Source organism: Mytilus galloprovincialis, chromosome 1 (genome assembly GCF_965363235.1).
Source record: "Mytilus galloprovincialis chromosome 1, xbMytGall1.hap1.1, whole genome shotgun sequence".
In the NCBI taxonomy this organism is placed as follows: domain Eukaryota; kingdom Metazoa; phylum Mollusca; class Bivalvia; order Mytilida; family Mytilidae; genus Mytilus; species Mytilus galloprovincialis.
The window spans coordinates 29,928,422-29,954,777 of NC_134838.1; the positions used below are offsets into that span (position 1 = coordinate 29,928,422).

General features: G+C 34.0%; 1 protein-coding gene across 1 annotated transcript; it reads left to right on the top strand.

The window, feature by feature from the left end:
- The first annotated feature begins 392 nt into the window (after positions 1-392).
- Positions 393-22,097, top strand: LOC143075354 (uncharacterized). The gene is made up of 6 exons (XM_076250746.1): positions 393-901; positions 1,172-1,320; positions 2,334-2,489; positions 3,267-4,880; positions 19,776-19,878; positions 22,072-22,097. Exons 1-6 carry the CDS (start codon positions 745-747, stop codon positions 22,095-22,097), a joined length of 2,205 nt encoding a protein of 734 aa, XP_076106861.1. The 5' UTR covers positions 393-744.
- The last annotated feature ends 4,259 nt before the right edge of the window (positions 22,098-26,356 follow it).

Consider the following 26,356-nt stretch of genomic DNA (forward strand, 5'->3'; position numbering starts at 1 on the left):
TTTTATTTAGCATTTACTTTATTTAAAATAGAAAGAAGAATAAACAAACTACCACACTGCAATTTTGTACATTTGTTTTATTGTAAATTAGTTAGACAATTCCATAGCTGCAACTCGGCGTATCCAATAAGCCATGTTTATAATACACTTTAATAGATCTGATATATTTTTAAACATCCTTTTTATTCAGTTACGAATCATTGGTTCGATCTTAATTATTTTATAATAAAAAAAAACTGGTATGACTTTTTGTGGACTTTTATCCTGTGAACCTTTAGAAGAAGAAGTCATAATTGTAACCCATCGACCTTTTTTCGCGTTGATTTACATATATATTTGCCACTGGACATGAAATATAAATTAATCATCATCATTAACGGTGTTATCTGAACACCCAGTGGCAAATATTACATTGCTACCTGTTGAAATGAATATGTGCAACAATCCCATAAAGATATACTGTGTAACGTTCCATATTAAAATTTTAAATTTCAGCAGGAGCAACAACATACATTGTTCATGAAATCGGAATGAACACCAATTCTTTGGCATGCAAACTTTTATTTTGTTTAGTATTTAACTAAAAAAGATATAAGTATTATATTTTACAAAAGCTAGTGCTCCAAAGAGATTGTATTGCAGTCGTTTGTAGTCTTTAACTGATTCTAATCAATATTTTGTTTATACAAATAGTATATATTTATCTCTTTTATTGTGTAACTAAATAATCATATTGTTACAGAAATGGCTTCATTTGCTTTGATGTTGCTGGATACTGATGGAAGCACCAGTATCCTATCTACAAGTAAATTGTACCCAAGTCATAAAATTACCAGAGCAGCAAAAGTTAACATTGTGGTTGGAAAACAGAGATTACTCGGAGAAATCATAGATTTATCAGGTGTGTGTAGTTTTTTTTTTATAATTTTTTTCTTTGGAGTTTACACGTGAAGAATGCCCATGCACTGATTATTTATACTGGTGCTAAAGTCCATCTTTTGAGACTGCATACATTGTAAAAATTATTGACAGTACTTTGAAGTAAAATTGAATATTCGACATTGTTTGCGTTATTATTATTATAGATTTCAATTTTCTATGATGTTGCTAGTTTTTAGCTACCAGAAAGAACCGAGTATCAATATTTATAAATGATGTTGTGTTATTTCAGTGTCTGTGGACAAGCTTAAGACAGTGCAGAAAGAATGGATAAAGACGCACAGGGCTATTGCCATTCAAAAGGAGGAAAAACGCAGAAAGAGACTGAAGTTGCAGATAAATGGAGATTTTATAAATGTGTGGCCAGATGAAGATATTCAGGTTAGTAAGAGAAGTGAGAGAGGTACTGACATATGAAATTATAAATCCACACAGAACTTTATAATATAATAATATACGAAAAGGGTCATTAAAAAAACTTAAACTCAAATTAAAACTAGTTAAAACAGGTATGTGGACACTAAAACTTATCCTATTATTATCACATCTGGTCCATTAGTTTATTGTAAAATATATTATCATTTTACTTGTAAACGTTTTCAGAAACTTTACCAATTGAAGCCAAATATAGTTATTTACATAAGTTTACTACATTATGTGTCTGTACTCTCTCGAATTAACCAACATAGCCGTTACATATTTTAATAACGGCATGACTGAGTTTGTTGCTTTTCTGCACATTTATTTGATTTCATATGATGTATTTATAAGAAGTACTAATATTAGCATACTGCTAACTTTGTTTAAGTTTACATACTTTCAACATTATGTATCGACCCATGCATGAATTTGGAAAAGTTATAACAAACCCTGACTGTGGTCTTTTCAATATAGAAGATGTGCTATCATTGACAACGCTCACAGATATTAAGTGATATATGGCATCGTATGTCTTCAACATTAAGCAAACATATACCGCATAGTCGGCAATGAAATTCCACGAAATCACAAAATGCAAAACGATTCAAACAAGAAAACTAACTTTTCAGCTTTCCTTGTATGAAAAAGAAATTATATTATTTTAAGTAATCAGTTGTAAAATGATTTACATGCATTTGAGCTATATGTTGATTGACATTATATTAACTTCATTATATAAAAAAGAAGATGTGGTATGATTGCCAATGAGACCACTCTCCACAAGAGACAAAAAATGACACAGAAATTAACTACTATAGGTAACCGTACGGTCTTCATCAATGAGGAAAGCCCATACCGCATTCAGCTATAAAAGGCCCAGAAATGACAATGTTAAACAATTCAAACGAGAAAACTAATGCTATTTCTTCACAGACTAAAATTTTAACAGTTTGAATTTTATTGTATTTTTCTAGGCAGCCAAGAGACCTAGACTTACCACACGACCATCCTCCTTTAATGCAGCAGGAAAACAGAAAATAGGTCAACTGAGGAAAACTGTCACAGGAGCAAGACCTGCTACATCAACAACATCTGTAACAAATCAGACATCATTTCCAAGAAAGTTTCAGGTAATTAATAGAAAATTTATATTGAACAAAACAATTGACCGTCAGTAGCCTGGAATATAACACTTGTACATGTATGTGCATCTAACATGTCCTCATCCCCCCCCCCCCCCCCCCCAAAAAAAATCTGATTATTTTGATAAACTAATTTGTATACATACGATCGACTTCAACAATAGACATATCAGTGGCGGATCCAGGGGGAGGGTTCCGGGGGTTGGAACCCCCCTTTTTTTTTAGATGATCAATGCATCTAAAAAGAGACATACAGTTGCCCCCCTTTTGTCCTGGGTTGGGAACCCCCTTTTTAAAATGGATGGATCCACCCCTGCATATCACTACGTAAACCTGTACGTCGTTTTTGGAAGAAAAAAAAATATGAATAAAGTAAAAGAGATGTCATCAACGATAAACTAAGAAAGCCGTTAATGTATGCATACGTATGTTTCATTGTTATTTGGGAACCATTTTTTCTCGATTTTGCTGGTACATGTATATGTAGATTTATTTTGAGTATTCAACAAAAAACAAAAAAAACATTAAGACTCGTGTGATGTTTGTCAAATTAGCGAAATCAAGTAAACACCAAAGAAATTGTCCAATCGACTTATATCACAACGATTTGTCAATTTTCATGCCGAGTGTCGATGGTTCCCTCCGGGCACCCAAGCCGTCCCACACTAGTAAAAATTGGTAGCCACCAAACAAAACAAGTGTCATAAAACACCAACCAATCAATATGAAAAACCAATCCATATTTTTTTTTATCATTTATTACAGGGTGCTAGTGGAAGAATCTTAACGATTCACTATGAGGGATCCGGTGATTATACAGATGAAGTAGGCCAGGCAAAAAGAAAACCTTTTTTCATAGACCACTTGAAAGACGACGAGAGAGAAATTGTACGTCAGCAAGTAGAGGCATTTTCAAGAAACAAATCAACGTTTTCAACACAGACTCAGCCGGTTATCATTTTAGAAGATAACAGTTTAGACCATAATGATCCTTCAATCGACACATTTATGAGAACATTTAGTTTAAATAAAGACATGGCGTCTGTATCAACTCAGACACGGACAGTAAAAATAGCGGCAACTGACGCTGAATTAAAAGATTACACCAGAAAGACGGCTTCGCTTACTTCACAAAACCTTTCGAAGACAAAAGGTGATGCCCTATCTGAAGAAATGGGAAATAATGCTACTCATGCAACATCACCCATGGTAGTGGAAACTAATGCAACTCGTGCAACATCACCCATGGTAGTGGAAACTAATGCAACTTGTGCAACATCACCCATGGTAGTGGAAACTAATGCAACTCATGCAACATCACCCATGGTAGTGGAAACTAATGCAACTCGTGCAACATCACCCATGGTAGTGGAAACTAATGCAACTCATGCAACATCACCCATGGTAGTGGAAACTAATGCAACTCATGCAACATCACCCATGGTAGTGGAAACTAATGCAACTCATGCAATATCACCCATGGTAGTGGAAACTAATGCAACTCATGCAACATCACCCATTATAGTGGACACACCACTAGAGCAGACCGAAAAAATAGATGCCATTGCAAAAGTGGGGATATATACCGCAAGAGAAAAGGAGGAAACTGATGGAATACAAGAGGAATATAATGTTGAGCAAGAAGAGAAAAATTACGCCACACAAACAGAAAAAAATAATGTCGCACAAGAAGAGCCTTTAGTAGATGAGACTAAATGTACCAGTGCCAACGTTTTCAAATCAAAAGATACAATCTTAGGTCCTCAGTTGACAACCTTCTTAGTCGACTCAATAAATTCCATTTTAAAGTATGTGAAAAGCCATGACGAAATGCTCCGACAGTTAAGGCAGGATATTGATGGGAAAAATGAAGTCAGCTCTTTCAATGAAGGTGCTTCTAAAGACACATTTCAAGAATTAATTTTAAAAGATAACCAAACTTTCAAAGACATCACTCTTGATGAGTCTGATCTATCTGAACTTACACCATCAATACAAAGTATTTCTGATAACGATACAGTTTTGTCTGAATCATCAGACCTGGACAAGTTTTTGTCCGATATCAAAGATTCGCTTACTTCATCAGCCAAGTCAATTAGAAAGAAAAAAGTCCTGCCTTCCTTGCCAGCGACAAGGCAATGGAAACCACCACAAGATGAACTGGCAGATGTGTTGTCCGCTGTAGACGTTGTATTATCGTCTAAAGATAATGTTTCAACAACTGATAACAGTCAATTCTTAAGTAGCTATGATGTTGAATCCGTAAATAGGCCAATGACCCCAAGTTCAAGCAGCGGGTCTCAACAATCTACCACATCGACTGGACAGTTAGTCATTCCTTCTGCTTGTTATTTGGCTCAACCACTGACTATAGCACCAGTAACAAATACATCCCAGCAACACGTGGTTGAAAGCAGCTGTAATTTCCACCAACCTTTGGACACTTTTTTTATTCAGCAAACAACTTCTCCTGAGCCGTGTTCAACCGTTCAATCAACACCGGCACAGACAGTTACATCACACATAGTCGACCATCAACACCCGAGGTCAACTTTACATACAAACCCCCAACCTACTGTAAGACTACCAACAATGCAACATGCAATGCCAACAACATCACCTCCTACTAGCAGCAGTGGAATTTTACAAGGTCTTGAACATCAAAACAATCACCAGCCAATAAGAAACTCATTCAATCACACTTCACCATTGATGACAACACAGTTTATAGCAAATCATTCACAAAATAACTTTCTAGCTGCAAATAGGATGTCTTGGCTTGTTTTGTTTGTATATTGCACAATACTTATTGTTATTGGGATAACATTCAATCAAATTGAAATATATAATATATACAGGTTTAAATAACTATGTCTATCTATATTGTTTGCAAATGTCAATTTTAATTACAATGCTTGAGCTAACATTGCAGGCAAGCTAATCAAAGTATTATTCTACAAACATTAGGAAATTAGTTCTAATGAAAATTATAACCATATTTTTGTTAGGTCATGCCCTTTAATTAGAGTTATACATGTACTATATATCATTATTAATGTTTAGTATATACTTATTTAAATATTAATTTGTTTGTTTTTCTAGAATTACTAGTGGTCTCAATTTCAGTTTATTCATTTTATTGACAGCATACAGTCAAGAAATACATGGTATCAGTTAGCCTTTGTAACAATTCAGAGAATACTGTTTTGTCTGATGATGTCACATGAACATAAACCACATAACTATATATGACTTGAACCTTTATAAATGAATTAAAAAAACAAACAAATAGGCAAAATGTTCACCAGTTGTCTGTATGAGTGTCTGTCCCTATCTATTCTTTCTTTGGGTGCATTTTTGTCTCACAGGAAAACTATCACATATTAGTGCAAAAACTATTTGAACTACCAGGAACAGATTTATTTTAAATCAAACGGTGAATCTAACAAAGATATAACTATTGATTTGGTTATGCATCTACTATCATATTATATTTATTACTATCATATTTAATGTGTCCCTTTGTACACACTTCACTCTCTAATCCTTGCTAGAAAACAGCCAATATGTGTGTACTTTTACTTTATTTACTCTGTTTTGTCAAGATTTTCAAGATTCAAGATTTTATTCATAACTTCAGACACATACCTGTGTACAAGAGGACAAAATATACAAACATATTAAGATAATACATAGCGGGACAACAACAACAACAACAACAACAACAAATAATTTATTAGAGTCTCACCTCTTTAAAACATTTGATATAATTCACAATATAATTTTAACAGATCAATTTATAAAAGAGCCACTCTAAAAAGACTGTAAAAACACAGATAAAAATACATTTATATTACATCTATAACATTTGTCAATATATCTTAGCATAAAACACCATACTATTAAAAACAATTATACAAAAGAAAACAAACAACATTACATACACGTATTACGAGTATAAAATACACTTTCTCTTAAAAAGTAATTCATGGCAGATTTTGGCTGTAAAATAACAAACTCTATCATCATGAAACATGAATAAAAACTTTTCCTTAATACTTAAATTACTAAAACTACTTTCTATATTACATACACTGTTAAAAAGTATCGTTCGCAAATCTGCATATTCTGGGCATTCTAATAAAACATGTTTTACATCTTCAATTATATTCAAATCATTTTTTTCTACAATTAAAACAAAACCGTTCATCTACATCTATACCTTCATATCTGCCAGTCTCAATTTTAATCGGAGCAACACCTGCTCTAAATCTAGCATATTCACTTCTATATTTACCGGGCATAGTAATGCTTTAATATTTTTCTGTACAATAATTTGATTTAAATAACCTGTAAGTACGCAATTTACTACTTGTATTAGCTAGTAAATTTGAATGCCACTTATTTGGTACATAATAAATAGTTTGTTTTCAATATCTTTATAATTTTAATTTTACAATTTCTAATATGACGTCACTTGGCGTTGAGGTTAAACTTATACGGATGTGTTGCATTTTGTCGGGTTATGTAATGTATTTTGGTTGATTCCTGTAATTAGTTAATACTTCGGTTGTATCATGTACATCATTTGTATAGTAATTTTATAAAATGTACTGTTTGCAAAAGTATAAATTATTCTAAATAATAGGGATGTTCTGGTACCTAACAGAAAACCCTGGCCGTTTTTGGCACAACTTTTTTGAACTTTTGGTCCTCGATGCTGTTCAACTTTGTACTTGTTATGGCTTTCAAACTTTTGTATCTGGGCGTCACTAGTAAGTCTTGTGAGGACAAAATGCACTTCTGGCGTATTAATTTTTTTTAACTTATTGCCTTTTGTTAGCTAATATTCGTGTGTTTCTTTATCAATTGTGTTCTCCTATTTATTTATATTGTAGTCCTGTAATGTTGTGTTGTCATTTTAATGTTATATTTCACATGGCCATAACAGAGGGAGGTTTGGCATGCCACAAAACCAGGTTCAACCCACCATGTTTTCCCTTAAAAATGTCCTGTATTAAGTCAGGAATATGGCCATTGTTATAGTTTAGTTCGTTTCTGTGTGTATTACATTTTAACGCTCTGTTTCCGTTGTGTCATTTGTTTTCTCTTATTTTTGAGTGTGAATTCATATTACTATTAGACGTGTCACGGTACTTATCTATCCCAAATTCATGTATTTGGTTTTGATGTTATATTTGTTATTTTCATATGATTTTGTACAATGCTTAGTCCGTTTCTGTGTGTGTGTTACATTTTAACGTTGTGTCGTTGTTCTTCTCTTATATTTAATGCGTTTCCCTCAGTTTTTGTTTGTTACCTCGATTTTGCTTTTTCTCCATGGATTTATGAGTTTTGAACAGCGGTATACTACTGTTGTCTTTATTTAATAACAGACTTGCTCAAAATACATTCAATATTACAATACTGATTAAGATCAAGTTCTTTAAACTTTGTATTCACTCTACAGTTCCAATTTTTTACTTTATTAAAACTGATATTATTACTCCAAAGAATTTTTTTCTTATTTAGTCTACAATTAGAATCTTATTAAATCGTGACCATGTCCTAAATATGGAAGACCATTGTTTAACAAAACATGGTTTCCATCCCATATCTCCATAAAGTGCTAAGTTAGGGCTATATCTACCCACTCCCTTAAAAAAAACTCACAGCCTTATGTTTAACAGCGTTTATACATGAAAATTCCTTAGAACCCCGAATAGAGGCACCATAGTCAATCACTGACCATACAATTGAATTGAAGAACTTTGTTAATACATCATATTGAAAACCACCATGAGATTTACATTTTGGTATTAGTAACCCTAATGCCCTACTGGCAGGTTTGGCAACTGCTTTTGCCATATCCTCATAACTCAAATGTTCGGTTAATAATAAACGTAAATATGTATAATTTGATACTTTATCAACACATTTTCCATTAAAAACAAAAAGAAAATTAGTACATGGCACAGAAGGTGTTCTAAAATGCATAACGTTTGATTTTTCTAGATTAACCTTTATCATGTTTCTATCACACCAACATGCTAAAGTATTCAAAATGATTTGTTATTCACTTTAACTTTCTGTTAAGAAAACTACATCATCTGCATATAACATTATACACACTTTTTTTTCAACTATGCTAATACCAACATTTAACTTTTTGACTTCATTTAACCAGTCGTCGGATATTTTCCTAAGGTCATATTTGGTTTTAAAGCTAGCAGCGTTGGCTTTTGGTTCGGTGTTTTCATCAACAGGAAAGTTCAAGTGCATTGACCAACTAAGTAAAGAATGGTCAGGCATACACCGTGTCGGGTCTACATTAACGATAATATCCATATCTTCAAAAAGCCCAGAAACGCGCCTGACATCAAACCTTTCAAAAGATTTCAACATTTCGTATGACACGATACAATAGTTAACAACACTTAATCCTCTTGTCGATACATAACTATAGTCATTTTGACTAGTATTCCTACCGTTAAACATACAACAGTTAATGTCCGCTAAAAATTCACAGAAAAGTTTTATGATTAACTACTTGTCTCTCTGGCAAGGTATCTATACCTTCAACAAAGTCATTTAAATCACCACATCTTGAATTAAAATCTCCATATAAGTAAAACTGATTACCCTTTGGAATCGTATACATTTGTGTCATAAGCGATTCTAAAAATTCATATACATTCACGGCACGCGTTGAATTTTCTAGGCAAATAAAATACACATGCATAAAAAATATTGTTCAACTTTAACTTATCCTCGAACTTTAGCCAACATATACCGTCTATTGAGTCTTCCACAACTATAACATTAAAAAGCTCCATCAGACCATTTCGAACTAAAAATCCTACTCCGCCAAAGTCAGCCCTTGCGCGTATATGAATGCCTATTCGGTTATGACCAAACCACGTATATCCATCAACACTAATTGTATTGTTCTTAACAAAATGTGTTTCTGCGATACCCAGAATATGCAGCTCTTTATTATTTAAACATGCACATACAAGTTTTAATTTATCACTGTTCCTGTCACAATTCCATCCGTTCACATTCAAAAATCCGCATGAAGTCCTATTGGAATTTTTTACCTCTCCCTCTTCCTTGTCCACCTCCCCTGTTATTTCCACGATTGTTGTATCCTTGTCGTTGGCCGTTGTTTCCTTCATTCTGATGTACATTTCGTCCATTGACGGATTCGTTCTGTTTGCCTTCTCCACACTTACCACTTGCCACTGACGATTGGTTGTTATGTTGGATCTTCACAATTCGGCTACCGTTCATAGTAAAGGCCTGGTTTTCTTGTTTAAACGCTCTTATCAGAGTGCGGAAGTTTGCTGTATTTCTCCTCTCAGAGTATGACATATCATTATTGATGAACACATCCTTGAATTTATGTACGGTCTTCAAATTACGCTTTGCTTTCATCAGGTCTCTTTTTCGTCACTGTTGCTAACAGCTGTAACAATTACACCCGGCTTACTATTGTGACTTTTCTTTCTAGAAACACTTTCAATAAAAACATCATTAAGATTTAAACCATCCCGCATTTACGAAATAACAGGTTTTTTTTTTTAAAATACTTGTATTCGACTCCTCTCTAGGGTCCTCTTGTAAATTACGGATTATCACATTACAGTTATTTTGTTTTATTACATCTGAATACGATTTGACTTGAGTACCAACTTTTGCCTCCAGCTCTTTTATCTGATCGTTAAAGTTATTAAATTGATCATTAAAATCTTGTCTCACCTGGTCGATTTCTACTTTTACCTTTTTTTCAATGAGTTGTGCTATCTCTATCATTTGTAAAATAAGGACAAACATTGCTTTATGTGGTCAATTTTGGTTGCAATGTACCCAGCGAAACGTGACGGAGAGCGGGTATGGAAATACAAGGATCACGCAAACAGCTTAAAATTTAAGAATATCATGTTTCCAGTGAAATTAGCAGATATTCCTAATTTTGAAAAGAAATAATTTGTTTGGATTCAGCAAAGGAGAGAATTCCCCGATACACATTTCGAAGCATCGGAATGAACAACATGTAAATCTACTCATGATATCAGATAACAACACATCGCATTATTGCTGGATCAAAGATCTTAACCGGTTGCTAGGTGACCAGCATACATATCACGGACGACATTTTTTATGTCCATACTGCTTACATTGATTTACCAAAGAAAGAATATAAAACAAACATCTACCATTCTGTCAGAGGCACGGACCACAGAAATCGAAATCCCCACCGATCAAAACAAAGGGTTACATTACAGAGACATACGTTTCCATTTTTAGATGGCGATGTTCCTTTGGCACCTCCTTACGGTGTTTATATTTCACAGCTCGTTCGCTATGCCCGTGTCTGTTGTGACGTTTTTTTATTTTAACGACCGCAATCTATATATTACTGGTAAATTATTAAACCAGGGATATCGTTACCATAAATTACTTAAAACCTTTACTAATTTTTTCCATAGATATAAAGATTTGGTTTTGAAGTGTGGTTTTACCTGTAGAAAACTTATTTCAAACGGGATAGCCCATCTTCTTTTTACGGAAATGTTGTTAACCGTGGTCTGACATTTAGAAATGATCCATGTAAACTTGTCGCTCCTTTAAATAAATTTATTCTAAAAGGTTACCTATTCAACACTGTAATAAGATCACTGAATATTGTTTTTATTGGTATACATTTTGATTTTGTTATCAGTATATTAAAAGCTAACTAAATATCACTAGTATTTTATATAAATATTAATGGATCTACAACCTGTCGAAACCTGTAACTTGGCATTGCACAAGGTCATTTTTTTCTCTGGCTGTTAATGACGTCTTTGCACTAAAACCATTATGTTGGATGTGTACGGATTGATAGTTTTGTCTTAGATTCATGATTTTTTTTTATTAGTTGTTAATGGCTTTGAACTAGCTGTCAGATAACTGCGAGTACTCTCAGATCTGTTCATTGTGTCTTTTTGTGTCGGGATGTATAAGTTCCCGGCCACGTCCACTTGTACTTTTGTTCATCTGATGAGTTAAGCCTTTTTTCAACTGATTTTTATACATGTTATAGTTCGTTCGTATGTTGTACTGTTATACCACTGTCCCAGGTTAGGGGGAGAGTTGAGATCCCGCTAACATGTTTAACCCCGCCACATTATTTATGTATGTGCCTGTCCCAAGTCAGGAGCCTGTAAACGTGTTGTTTATGTTATAACAAATCCGGTAAATAGTCTAATTCGGTAGGTCACATTCACGAAAGGAAAGGGGATTGTAGTTACAACGTAAGGAACATATCCGATATCATTTGTGAAACGGTTACTATACATTCTCTATGCAAACTTTGAATGTCTTCGATAACCATTCATAGATAGCAACGACTGTGATCAAATAACAAATAAGACAACGAAACATGTACCATGTGGCTTTGCATATACAGTTGTTGGTCTTACCCCTGAGACTTCAAATGAACCAGTAGTATATCGCGGTGCCGATGCTGCTGATAAATTTGTGGATTGTAGGTGAGGGAACTGGAAGGAACAAAGCACATATTCAAACATTGCGAGTCAATGAACACGACTGGAAGTGATTGGCAATCGTTTAAGAAGGCCCATATGCGAAAAAGAATTGGAAGAAAACAGAGTTAGGAATCATTGTCACGTGACTGGAAAATTTAGAAGAGCGGCTTATAACGACTGCAATATCAATAACAAGTTTTCAGGTCGAATTTAAGTTGTATTTCATAACCTAATAGGATATAATAGTCATATAAGCATGCGAGCTACTGGAAACATTGAAGGGCAAAAGCTAAATTGTATCGCTATAATATAGAAAATTATATCTTTTTTCATTGGGATGTAAGGATTTTATAGGCTTGATCTAGTTCACGTCTTCATCATTTCAGAAACTTGTTGATCATTTTTCTAAAGAAAGTTCTAGTATATTTAGACATATTACGAGCTACTTTCGGGGGAAGAGAATATGCACTTGCTCCTAAACAAGTATACCCATATCAGTATTTTGATTCTTCGTTAAAATTTTCAGAAATTAAATTGCCATCGATTGCTGCTTTTTTATAGTTCTCTATCAACGTTGGAATATGCATATGCACAACAAGTATGGTAATTGTTTTACATTCCGAATCTCGGACAGTTTAACGATCTGTATGTTTTATCAGACGTCCTATAGCATTAGCTGACGTCTTTGAAAATTTATGGGAGATCTGACATTACTATTATGGATTGGATGCTGTACATTTGTATACGTCCCTCGGACTAGCTTCGCAAGCTGCCTTGAAAACGACAGGTTTGAATTTGGAATTACTCACCGTCGTAGATACGCACTTATTTGTAGATTTTTTTTAAGGGGGATGTGTGGTATCAATGATATCCCAGCCTTCTGCTAAAGCTAACAATAAAGATGTACCAGATTATAACGAAAATCAACTAAAAAGCAAACGACTTATATGGTTGGGTCATATATCAGGTCTCCCAGTGAAAGGCTTCAAATGGCTTTGCGATTCTGAAATATAAAAACTACATATAACGATGGCATGGAACACAAGAAAGCCATCAAAGTAGCCGTCAGGAAATATAAATCATTGTTGGAGATCTATCTTGATGAAGTTATTGATTATGAATCATATGACTGCGAAATTGGTAATGAGGAGGAGGCAGAGGAGAGGAGGAGGAGGAGGAGGAGGAGGAGGAAACTGATGATGAAATCTAGACTATGTATATAATAGAACGTTAAACTATGTATGTCATTTCATATTTATTATTCAACGTGTATACGTACTGATGGCCTCTTGGGAAAGGTATTTGAAAAATATTTACTACAATCCAGCGAATCCAGCAAGCTTTTTGGGGCCTAATAAACTATACAGATGTGGTAGAAAAGATGGAAAATTCGTCATCAGTAGATATAAAATACGAAAATGGCTACATCGACAAGAGCCACAAAGAAGGTCTTTTAAGCGAAACAGAGGTATCATTATTGGAATAGACGACCAATGGGAAGTCGATTAAATGTATATGTCAATATTTATTTTTTATAAGGAGTAGGTCCGGTAAGGGCCAATTTTGGCCTCACATTTCAGATTCATCTGACGAAAGATTATTGACACTTTTTAAACACTAAAGTTATTTCAGTTGATTCAAATATGTTTTTGTGAAAGAATGCAACTTATAAAGTCATAAAAAAACGCTCCGATTCAAGATTAAATATGAAAAATCTATCAAATATGCCAAAAAATATCACTTTTCAGATTGTTTTTGTCAATAATTAAAGTGGCCGCATCCGTGTTCATCCTCAACCTTTATATATATGTTATGTATTATCATCAAAAACAACTTACATTCAATATTAAGAAAGAACAAAAATGCAGCCACTTTCATTTAAGACGGAAACCGTCTCAAATTTAACAAAAATGCTAAAGACAATAACAATCAAAACCAATGAGTAAACAAAGACTCATAAAACCAAAGGACATTTACATCAAGAGTTATAAATAATAATTAAGAAAAAACACGAACTCCACTAAAAACCGGGAATGAAATCAGGTGCTCCGGAAGGGTAAGCATTTCCTGCACCCTATACGGTACCCGTCGTGTTTAATCTTTGTTCAGTTTGGTAATGATGGAAGGTTATTATGGCCGAGGAAGAATATCAGATATGATTTCTGACACACTTTTGTCATAATGGCCAATCAGCTCATGATGGCGACCGTAAAATTTCTTGAGTGATGACCTTAATTTGATCGATCCATAGCCCTGTCTTAGCAACTTTTGAGAAAGCAGTATTCCTCGTTCAACAGAATCAACGTACTGTGAGCTAGCTCTAGAGTAACGTATCAATTGAGACACATATACTTCATATGCTGGTGCCGCTGGGATGTTGCTACGCAGAAATGGAAAGTTAACTATAGGAAAATTAAAATCATCGCGTTTGTCATAAATTTTGGTATTCCACCTACCATCAGTAGTCATTTCGAGAAAAAGGTCTAAATATGAAGCAGATGTATCTGTGTCAGTAGTATCTACTTAAGAAGATTTCAGTAATTTAGCATGACTTAATTATGCTAGTACCCTATATATGTCCATTGTATTATCAAAAACAGCCCATATTTATGCAGCAGAAGCATTCTTCTTCCAATAAATAATTAAAAGTTTACATTTAAAAAATTTGTAAAACTGCTATATTTTGGGGCCAAAAAGGGGTCTTACTGGACCAACTCCTTTAATATGGATTTAATTTCATATTGGTGGTGTTTGATATATTCTCCAAATATGTATGGCTAAGACGCTAAAGGACAAGAAAGGTGAATCCGTGGTGAGAGCATTACATATAATAAAGAAGATGTGGTATGATTTCCAATGAGACAACTGTCCACAAGAGACCAAACTGACACAGACATTAACAACTATAGGTTACTGTACGGCCTTCAACAATGAGCAAAGCCCATACGGCATAGTCAGCTATAAAAGGCCCCGATAAGACAATGTAAAAGAATTCAAACGAGAAAACTAACGGCCTTATTTATATAGAAAAAAATGAACGAAAAACAAATATGTAACACATACACAAACGACAACCACTGAATTACAGGCTCCTGAATTGGGACAGGCACATACATAAATAATGTGGCGGGGTTAAACATGTTAGCATGATCCCAACCCTCCCCCTAACCTGGGACAGTGGTATAACAGTACAACATAAGAACGAACTATCAAAATCAGTTGAAAAGGCTTAACTCATCAGATGGACAAATATACAAGTGGACGTGGCCGGGTACTTATACACCCCGACACAAAAAGACACAATGAACATATCTGAGAGTACTCGTAGTTATCTGACAGCTAGTGCAAAGCCACTAACAACTAATAAAAAAAATCATGCATCTAAGACTAAACTATCAATCCGTACACATCCAACATCCAATGGATTTAGTGTAAAGACGTCATAAACTGCCAGAGAAAAACACGACCTTGTGCAATGCCAAAATACTGGTATCGACAGAAAGTAAATACATTTAAAAGATGGTAGTTCAAATTTTCGCCATGGTTTAGTGAATTTGACTAGATTACCATGAAGAGGAACACTGTGGGGGATATACAATTAGTTTAGTGTTAAAGGAAAATATTCATTGAATAGATTCGTATAAGGCAGGAATTTTTTGCATTGATTAAAAGTGTACAAAAAGCGTCCGAAGCGGTGACCTTAACAAAATTGCGTAAGCCACCTTCTATTTATATGGATAGTCAACCTCCCTATGGATAGAAACAAGTGTTTCTATTTATATGGATAGTCGACCTTCATATGGATAGAGACAAGTGCAAGTGTAGCATTAGCACAAATTATTCGCCAGGTAAAATTCTCATAATTGACAATCAGTACTGCTGTCATTAGGAAAGTGTGATAAGTACTTACAAAACTATCATTTTCCATTTTATTCTGCACAATGACGATTACTTCGGAGCTTGATGAACGTTATTTTTCTAGGGATGCAGGCGGTCCCTCAATCTGGTAAATGACGTCATTAAGGCGCGCAATAATTGACTTTTCTCCGGTGACGGATAAACTCGAAAGTGCTCTATTATAATCTCATTATAACAACCATAATTGTTCACCAATATAAGCCACCCTGCTAGCCACTAATAGGTCTTCAACATAACCCCACACCCATAACTGGGCTTTTGCTGCTTTCTTCATGTACATGTGTGTAAATAATATTTCTATGCTGTACATTGTAATGCAGATCGTACCTGTCAACTTTTTAAAATGCCCATGGGGGTTTACATCCAAGATGGCTCTCAAAGTCCTATAAAACCTGCAAAGGGGCCTTCAACTTAATTTTAATGATTTGTTGTTCTTGTTCATGAATAATATTCTGATTCTGAAATTGATGAACAATATTCTGTTCAATGAGGAAAATCAATTCAGAATCCAGATTCTCTCTATAACTTATAGTGTTAAATTTAGAACACAATTATTTGATTGATAGCTTTGAAAAACTAAATATAAATCTTCGTGCTATGCGCAAAAAAGAAAAGTTCTGTGTCGAACATAAAGACCATAACCCCCTACCCGCATGTAGTTAAATGGTTGCTCCCTTATAAGGCTACTTAAAGTTTTTTTTTATATAGCAAACCAATTTATATATCGAGTTTAGACAAATAAATCGGTAAAAAAAAGTACATAAATAATTGTTATAAATATCAATGTTATTAAAAAAATAGTTTCTTCTTTAAATATACATGGTAAAATGCATGTTTTAAATACCTTGTTTAGTGTACACTGAACCACATAAGTTCTACATTGACTATCGACTGCATGTAGACAAAACATGATTTAAACAACATGTAAACATAAGAGTTTTATCAATGGGAACGTAATTGTGTTTAGGTTACGTGTGAAGTACACTAACACAACACTGAGTTTCGGTGAATGAGAAACCGGCCTTAGTTGTGTACAAGATGTAAGTTTGTACAAATTATAATTTTTACAGGGTTTTTGTACAAGTTATACGTTTTTTGACACATACCTTCTTACACCAGGTGATACAGTTTTATCTTCTAAAATGTACTAGTTTAATGTTTTAAATTCAAATCTATATACTTAAACATAACATTTAGTGCTATTCTCCTTGTCATCCAACTGGAAATGAGGATACCTGAATGGTTTAAATTCAAATTTTATTTTTCTCTTGATACCATATTCATATCCTTAAACGCTCTTTTTGTGGTCTTATAATGTTTTTCTATCAATGCTCAGTATTAGATTGTACCATGTAGTTGTGAAAATATGACAGAAATATGCGAAACAAAAGACTGTGTGTTTATATCATCCATCTGTGTTAAGCAGTTCATAAAACACTGACAACGTGTACAAAATATCTGTACATATTACAACTTGTACACAACATATACATTAATTCAGTCACAGACCCTCAATATCATGGGTGTATTCTAGTTTATACCATTTAGACGCACATATATATGGCATATTTCTGATGAAAGAGACATGCTAAATACAAACTTGATGGATAACAGTACCACTTACGAAATATTAGAAATGGAAGACTACAATATTTTTAAACAAGAGCTTTTGAATAAACTAATATAGTACGTAAAAAATGCATGAACCACTAAACATTAAGAATATCATATCTAACATATTTGAATATGGTTTTAATGAAAACAAACATGTTATACATTTTTTTACTTTTAGAAGTTCACCAGATCAACAACCAGCTGATTTGGTTAATGAATTCTTTTAATTTATAACCGGAAATTTTTTTTTTTACTATCTTCAGTTTCAAATTAAACATGTAGTGTGTAAATCTTATATTAAAAACATCTAAAATTACCGCCCCTTTTGACACCACAACTTGTTTGTTTGTTTCATTGGAGAAAAAAATTCCGAACTTGGTCTGCTATATTTTTAGATGTATACAACTACTTGTTTATTTATTTTATGATTTTTTTTTAATGTATTGATAAAAAGTTATTTTGAATTTAAAAGTGATATTTATTACCAGAGGCGGATTATAAGTGGGGCCCAGGTGGCCTGGTCCCCTTTTCTGGAAAAAAAAATGGTTGATTCTAATAAATGAATCACTGAAGCATGACCGGAGAGAGCCCACTCTTAGGCTGTCAGTGGCCCCAACTTAATAAAATTCTGGATATGCCACTGATTATCATATTTGTATTTGTTATTGTCATCAACTTTTTTTCCAGTTGTTAAAGAGTTCGATATTATAGAATTTGATCCATAGGTCTCAGATTTCCACTGTCAATTACATTTGGTTATTCAAGCTCCAGTGATGTTAAACTTCACGTTGGTCAAACTAGCTTTCTGATAGAACAAATATTACTTAAACCTTTGTTTGAAAGTAAAAGATTAACAAACAAGTCACAAACTTTGGACAATGGTCGATTTGGTCAAATTACGTCAACAATTTAATAATGTCAAGTTGTAGGGCACAAACTAGTATCTTAGTAACATCAATATCTTAATTAAAATGTATAATGTTATTTTATATTATTTTATATATATATTCTAAGTTGTATATTGTTTTATATCAAAGTTAAGAAAATATTAATGAATATATTTTGAAACACATTTTGGTAATTTCAAAAGTAGAAATTACAGAAATTTAAGAAAACTAATTTTTTATATCACTGATAGTTATGGCCTAGTTCTGGACCATAACTATATTTTGGCATTCTTATTTTATTGATTGTGGATTAACAATAATAGATTAATGGTCACTATGACACTTAGAAATTGGTATATAAGGAAATCAAGTCGCTAAAACGTTATTAGCGTATTTCTTGATTTTTCTAGGTGAGTCTCTGGGTTCTGGAAATAATTTAGATTAGAAAGTTTTTTCTTTTTAATTTGGAAAAATAAGACAAAGTTTACAAATAATTTATATTTTAATTTAAAAAAGGTTTAATTTAATGGTAATTATTATTGTTATTATATTATATTTAATTTGAATTGTAGTATTTAATTATTGTTTTCAATTTATTTTGACTATAATATATGTACTGTAAAATTAGATTATAATTATAATGATGTCTCTTTATTAAATAATAGCGTATTTCTTGATTTTTCTAGTTTTGTTTTCTTTTCCGTTGTTGATTCCGGCCTCCTACCGTGAGCCTCTCCTAGACTGCGCCAAAAGGCAATTGTCGGGTACAACATACCATAACATCACACAAATAAATCAACACAATATAATGGTAGAGGACTATGTATAACAACGGAAAGAAACCACAAAAGCCAGGAAAAACGCCATCAAATTACAACCAACATCAACAAATTCAGGCGAAACTTGATTCGGCGTTTGATAATCTAGATATTTTGATAAAACCGACAAGGTTGTCACTTTCAAAACCGACAATCCACCATCATACCCTGTTGAAGATTGTGACAACGATACAACCATTCCATACGAACAATCCTTTTTACAGTCATCATCAATTCATCAAAACAACAGTAACCATTTTCTTTCATCGTGGACAGGATATCCTACAGCACCAAACAACATCACACCGTTCAGACCGTCCATTATCCGCAGACCAACCATTCCATCTTCTTTTAATACAAGACCACCACCTCCAACAAATCGTCTTCAAACGCCTCAACATTTTTCTTCATTATATCCTTCTTTGCAGACATCGACACAATCTGCAGTTTCCAGTGCCATTTCTACATCAACTGTAAACACTGTCATATCTACCACATTAACAGCGGTCTACAAGAGCTACAAGCACTGGATCAGGACCAACAATAGGAACAGGAGCAGGAGCTATAACAACCACAACAACATCATCAACCTCCACAATTTCGTCAGGTAGGACAGTACAACCTCCTACAAACATTTTTAATATGTCATTTATTTTGAAAATTGAGAAATTTAAAGGTGATAATACTCAAAATCCTGAGACTTGGTTAACTAATTTTATCCAATATTGTAGTTTTTACGATTTATCAAAGAAAAAAAGTGCAGAATCATTTCCTTTCCATTTAGAAGGCCATGCCAAAATTTGGTATGACACTGCTTCAGATTCATAGAAACATCATTTTGATTTTTTAATTGCAGCTTTTAAAGATCGTTTTAAAGATAAACAACATATTTTGGAAAAATCATCTCGAGGAAGAGACGCACACAGTTTATTTTTGCTCACCTGTTAACACAAATTTACACATACTCTGACTGTGATAATATCTTACTTCTTGGGGATTTTAACTCGAAAATTGGTGCTTTATCAGAAACATTATGCTTAACAGACAATATACCGAAACGAGATATTTTGGATAAAAGTATCAACCAGCATGGACATGAATTCGTTGACTTTTTAAATGAAGCAAAGTTCTGTGTTATGAATGGACGATTTGCATTGAACGACAATTTCACTTCGATATCACGCAAAGATGTACCACAAGATTCTTTCAATGGCTTCCGAAATTTCAAAGTGCTAACAACTCAAGACATTGTTGACAATAACAACTTACAAGGGTTATAGGCGAGTGACTTATTTCAAAAAGGCGCTTAGTATATATTTGTTTAGAGGCCAGTTGAAAGACGCCTCCGGGTGCGGGAATTTCTCGCTACATTGAAGACCTGTTGGTGATCTAGGCTTTCTGCTGTTGTTTTTTTTCTATGGTCGGGTTGTTGTCTCTTTGGCACATTCCCCATTTCCATTCTCAATTTTATTAGTTAACGACTTTATTGCACCCACCTAACAAACAGCTGTACTATATGTCAGTCGAAAGCTAATAATCTGTACTTTCTGTTTTGCCCGGTCGTAAAAAAATCCCACGGTGCATTTTCTGTTAAATCAAGATCAAAGGTCATGAAAAAACATTCCAATTTTTGCGATTACTAAATAAAACACCATTTTCTACTTCTTTTACCATCAAATTTTCCAAAAAGATCATATGAACTTTATGGATCATGATACATTATTTCCAAATCAAACAAAAAATAAGAGGTTCGATGCGCCAAATTTCCCGAAAATTGAAATTTATCACAAATCCTAAAAAAATGAAAAATTGTTCCAAAAACAAAATAAATCTTGGGGAATCGATATTTGTATGCTGAAAAAAATAGATAAATTTTTAGGTTTTAAGTCAAGGAATGTTTGTTTTGTAATTTTAAGATGCAATTATTAATTATGGTTCAAAGAACAGTCTTCTATTGAAGTGTTTGCAGTTGCCCAAAAATCTGCCATCTGCAAATAGCGACCATTTTGTTATTCAATGTTAAGATAGCACAACGCTTATTGTCAATATCAGGGAGGAGAATGATTTTCCATAATAAAAGAAGGGGTATTTAAAGTTAGAAAAGAATATATACGACCTAATTGAGGTTAAAATATGTTTTTTACGAAGTCAAACTTATTTAAATTTTGTAATCTTGTTGAAATGCAAACATGACTTTGCGACTCAATCGTAGGCAACATTAAAATAAGTAACCGTGTTTAGAAAAACTTGGTTGTCTAAAGAGGGATGTAAACGAACTAAATATAATGCTGCTGCTTCTTATTAAGGTCTTTCCACTTTTCGTTTTTCTTCTGATTATTTTTTTTTCTTCTTCTGCCGTATGAGATGCTTTTTTGTCTTACAACATATCGAATGGATTTTTTGGCCAATGATGTTGTACAGTAATGGAGGTCTCAAAACTCACCCTGTGTGACCGAACACTTATTCCTATAGGAGTTATCTCCCCGCGTCCCTTTTTTCTTGTTATCGCTATATCTCTAAAACCGTAAAAGATTTTAGCAAACTGTTTTCACCAAATTGTTCGTCTACTCTTGATTATGATTTGATGTATTTTGACTTGAGTGATCGGAAGACATCTTATGGGAGTTATTTCCCTTTGAAAATTTAAGATAGGCGATTTGTTGGATAAATTCATACGTTATAAGTCGTAGAGGCCTACAGTCTTTTGATATGAAATCCTTGATCCGTTTGAAGGAAATTGAGTTCAAGGTCAAGGTCATGTTCTAAATTTTGAATTTTGCTTGTTATCGTTATTCCACAGAAACTGTGACAGTAAATGAATTTTGACAGGAAGTGAATGAAAGAGCATGGTCGCAAGAAAAGTCTGAGAGGAAGATTCGAAAGAAATTTTAGATTTTAGTCGTCATCACCACACCACAACTCATTCCTTAGTGCAAAAACATTTACACATTGTATATACACATAACTCATCCAATAATTATTCCCGAAAAAGTACTCCAATTCTTATCTCCGATAGTAAAGGAAATTATTTAAAAACTCATACTGAAACAGAAATTGACCACGAAATCAGATGGTACTGTGAACGGGGTAGATCCACTGTCGCAGGATATTCTTGGCTTGAATCTAATATTCAACGTCTTACTGATCGTTTGGATAGTATCCATGTATATGTCTGGCTAGGCACCTGTGACCTTACATCATACAAGCGTCCTTTCATCTCGTTAGCTTTACCAACTGATAATATCCTGCAATCTAAATTTGACACTTATGATAAATTTATCACGCTTCTCGCCAAATACCCGAACTCACATTTAACTTTTCTGGAAATTCCAATATATTTAATTGTAGAATGGAATAAATATCAAAAGCATCAACAATCATCTTCTTTCAATCCTCAAGACGAAATACTTATATCTCAACTAGAAAAGCTCAATTGCTACATTAAAGAACTGAACACTCAACTTGCTACAAATCCTTCGCCTATGTTCTCAGTAGATATTTCTCATAATCAGTCTAAAAATTCAAAATCAAAAAAGCATCTTACAAGACATAACTACAACTTTACTCTGTACAAAGACGGCATCGATCCCAGCACTAGTCTGGCAAAAGTCTGGCTTAGAAAAATATCAAATCTGATCATCAAAGACTGTTGGCAACCTTAAAATTAAACTAACAATTATATACTTGATTGGCTCATTCTTACATCTTTAAATATGGATATGATTTCAACATTATCAAAATCAAAATCTACAGGCTCGCTAAAAGGATTACATCAATTAAGCAACTCCAAAGATTCAAATTTAGACAATATATCTACTAGAAGTAAAAACTACTCTCTCAATCGCTCCAAAGCCCTGGACAAAAAACAGGAAACATGTCAAAAACAACATATTCAATATGAAATGAAACCTGGTAAAAACTTCGTAATTGAATTCTCCACAGCAGCTTTTGAGGCTACAAAAAACTTCTTATTGTCACATTTCACTTCTGAAAACTTCAACAACAATTTGGCAGTGAAAGAGCAGAAAAATCTTGACTCAACTCACATTACTGTAGACCACTCTTACAGAATCTACAACCGTAAAAATAACGGACAAATTGGCTCGCAACTGAAATATGTAGTTAATGTATACAATACAACTAGCCTGATCAACGTCAATGGTAGTAGAGTTGAATTATTTGTAAATGGCATTTTCAAAGATCTCTGTGCTTACCTATCCAAACATTTTGATTCTTTTGACATTTTAAATAATGAAATAGCCAACTACCTGGAGGATATAAGTGCTAATTATAAAGATAAAGACAGAAATTTAGGAAATTCTGCTTCATCCATCCTGAAAGGGAAGTCAAGGCAACCAACAATGGGAACATCCACGACGTGTCGCCTTGCACTGTCCCCTTTACCATCTCCACAAGTCCTGGACATTTCTTCCGGCTCACCAAAATCTACTCCGTTAGAATCATCCATATCCAAGCCTTTAACCGAAATTTGCCCTATGTGTTCAGAGTTTGTTGTTGAGGAAGGTATAGCATGTGACAAATGTAACTTTTGGCTTCACTTCGAATGCACAGGCATAAACAAAGATAAAACAAACCTAAATAGCATCCAGGGGGAGGATTTTATCTGCATGCTCTGTAACAATGATCTTTTATATGAAGACCGAAACACAAATGAGACTCTCTGTCAAGTGACTCAAGATAATGAGGATATACACTCAGATTCTATATTATCAAATCTAAGCATAATCGACCCATCTTCTAATACTCATAAACAGTTGATTTCAAACTCTCCAGCAATAAACTCTTCTAATGATGCTAAAGGGGAATTGGGTCACCCAACAGTGGGATTATCCACGACGAGCTGTCCTGACTTCCCCTTGGCAACAGCTTCGGACACTAGTGGTTCACAGAATGAAAACCAGGTGAACATTCCAATTAATGCTGAGATAATTAAACCTAAAACAACAAAAAGAGCTTATAAAACAAAAGATGAAAAAGAAGATATCATCATTAACCAAAAGACAAGAATTCTAAATTTAGAAAACGAAATTAATCAGCTCAAAAATGTAGTGAATAGCCTGTCTTTAAATTCCTCAAACCATAACGTTCATAGTCAAAATGAAAGTCAACATAACCAAAATTCGTGTTGCCAACAAAAGATTAGAGATGAACTAATGGAGCAACGAATCAGAATGCTCGAAAATCAAATGGTTCAAAATATGTGCATCAATACAGCTCTAACAACACAGCTTGCAATGCAAACAAGATCAGCTTACCCCATGTCAGCACATCCTCCAAATATGCATTGCGGTGCACCACCATTTAACCATTTCCAACATCCAGCTTCAACATCTAGCCACATACCGCTGCACCCTATCCCATCTTTTCAAGCCTACAATCATCATCAATTTATTCATCAATTTCAACCACCAGCTTATAACGACCCAAATGCGCCTCATCTGAACAACATCCATATGGCCTATCCATCAACTAACCATATGAACACTAGGGGGCTACATGATCGGCCACAACACTCTCAACAATGCAACTTTCCACAACAGGGCCCACCTATTGGTCAATTTCCGGTTTCACATGCTGAAACTCAATCAAGACAATCTAGTGCTCATGTGAAGAATTCCCAACAACAATCTCATTCGCAATCTTCGCAAAGGAAGCCCTCTCATCTGCCAAACAATTCTCAGTTAATGGATTCTCATTCTCAACACAAGAGGACTTTTCATCAAACTAACCAAGTTCAACATACTGCTCATCAAAAGTCTAGAAAACTATGTACAACTAAACAATTGCCTCTAAGGGATAGGATAGGGAAGTCAGGACAACCAATAGTGGGATTATCCACGACGTGTCGTCCTGCACTCCTCCCTACACCAAGTACAGAAGAAGGGACATCTTTACAACTGCTCTCAGAATCCATCGACTTATACACAAATACAAATCATGATGTAACAGTTTCTCACTCCTCTATAACCATAACCTCTCAGGATTCGCCAGTATCGCCAAGTTTGGATGCTCAAACAAATTCTAATGTCAATACTAAAGGGAATTCTGATCATCCTTTTCGTCAAACAGGCCTTTTCAAACATCCTCCAGATCAAAGAGTAATACTGAGGTCCACGAGACTATACATATTCTTTCTTGTAATATTGAAGGTATCAAGTCAAATCATCAATACCTACATACACTGGATCTGCAAAATACAATCGTGTGCCTCCAAGAACACTTTCTCTGGGAATTCCAAAAACAAACTATGTCAAAGTTAATACCATCTCTGGATAATTTTACTAGATGTCACGATACTAGTGAACCTATTTCAATTTTTAAAGCGCCAAGAGGACAAGCTGGGGTCTCAATCTTGTGGCCCAAACAATGGTCAAGCAAAATTAAGAAACTTGAAGTAGGAAATGAACGAATCATTGCTATTACAATAGCAACAGAACCTATGCTCTGTATAATCAATGCATATATGCCTACAATAAATACTCTGAAATCCAATATTCTGAATGTCTGGATATAATTTTCGACATCATTGAAAAACATCAATCCAAATATATTATAATTCTGGCTGGTGATCTTAATGGCTCCCTTCTTCAGACTAGAACAAACAAACATGATAAACTTTTGAAGGAATTTGTTCAGGAAGTTTCTCTTTTTCGACCAGATCTAGGCAATCAACCTACCTTCTTTCATCATGCTCACCATGGTTCGTCACAGATAGATTATATTCTTTCCAACAGCAATAATTTATCTAAAAAGTATTCCATTCTAGACAAATCCTATGCTAACACCTCGGCACATTGTGCAGTCATTCTACATACAAATATCAGCATACCTCTTCTTGTCCGCAATACAAATCAAAAGAAAACCATTAAAACGAAAGTTTTATGGGAGCAAAGAGATGAAGAGAAATACAGGGAAACAATCCTAAATTAGTTGCTTCAAAAAGATCTTCCAACACTGGACATTGATAAACAAATAGATATTATCTCAAATTCGCTTCTTAACGCTCAACAACAATCCGTTCCGTCAAAAATTACTCAGCTGAAAGGCCCTAAATGGAAAGCTAC

Bases quoted from the DNA above. Each gene is read 5' to 3' on its own strand.
- LOC143075354 (XM_076250746.1), top strand. From the start codon at position 745: ATGGCTTCATTTGCTTTGATGTTGCTGGATACTGATGGAAGCACCAGT. The intron at 2,490-3,266 runs GTAATTAATAGA...CATTTATTACAG, and splicing joins CATTTCCAAGAAAGTTTCAG to GGTGCTAGTGGAAGAATCTT. The intron at 19,879-22,071 runs GTAGGACAGTAC...GTTATTCCACAG, and splicing joins AACCTCCACAATTTCGTCAG to AAACTGTGACAGTAAATGAA.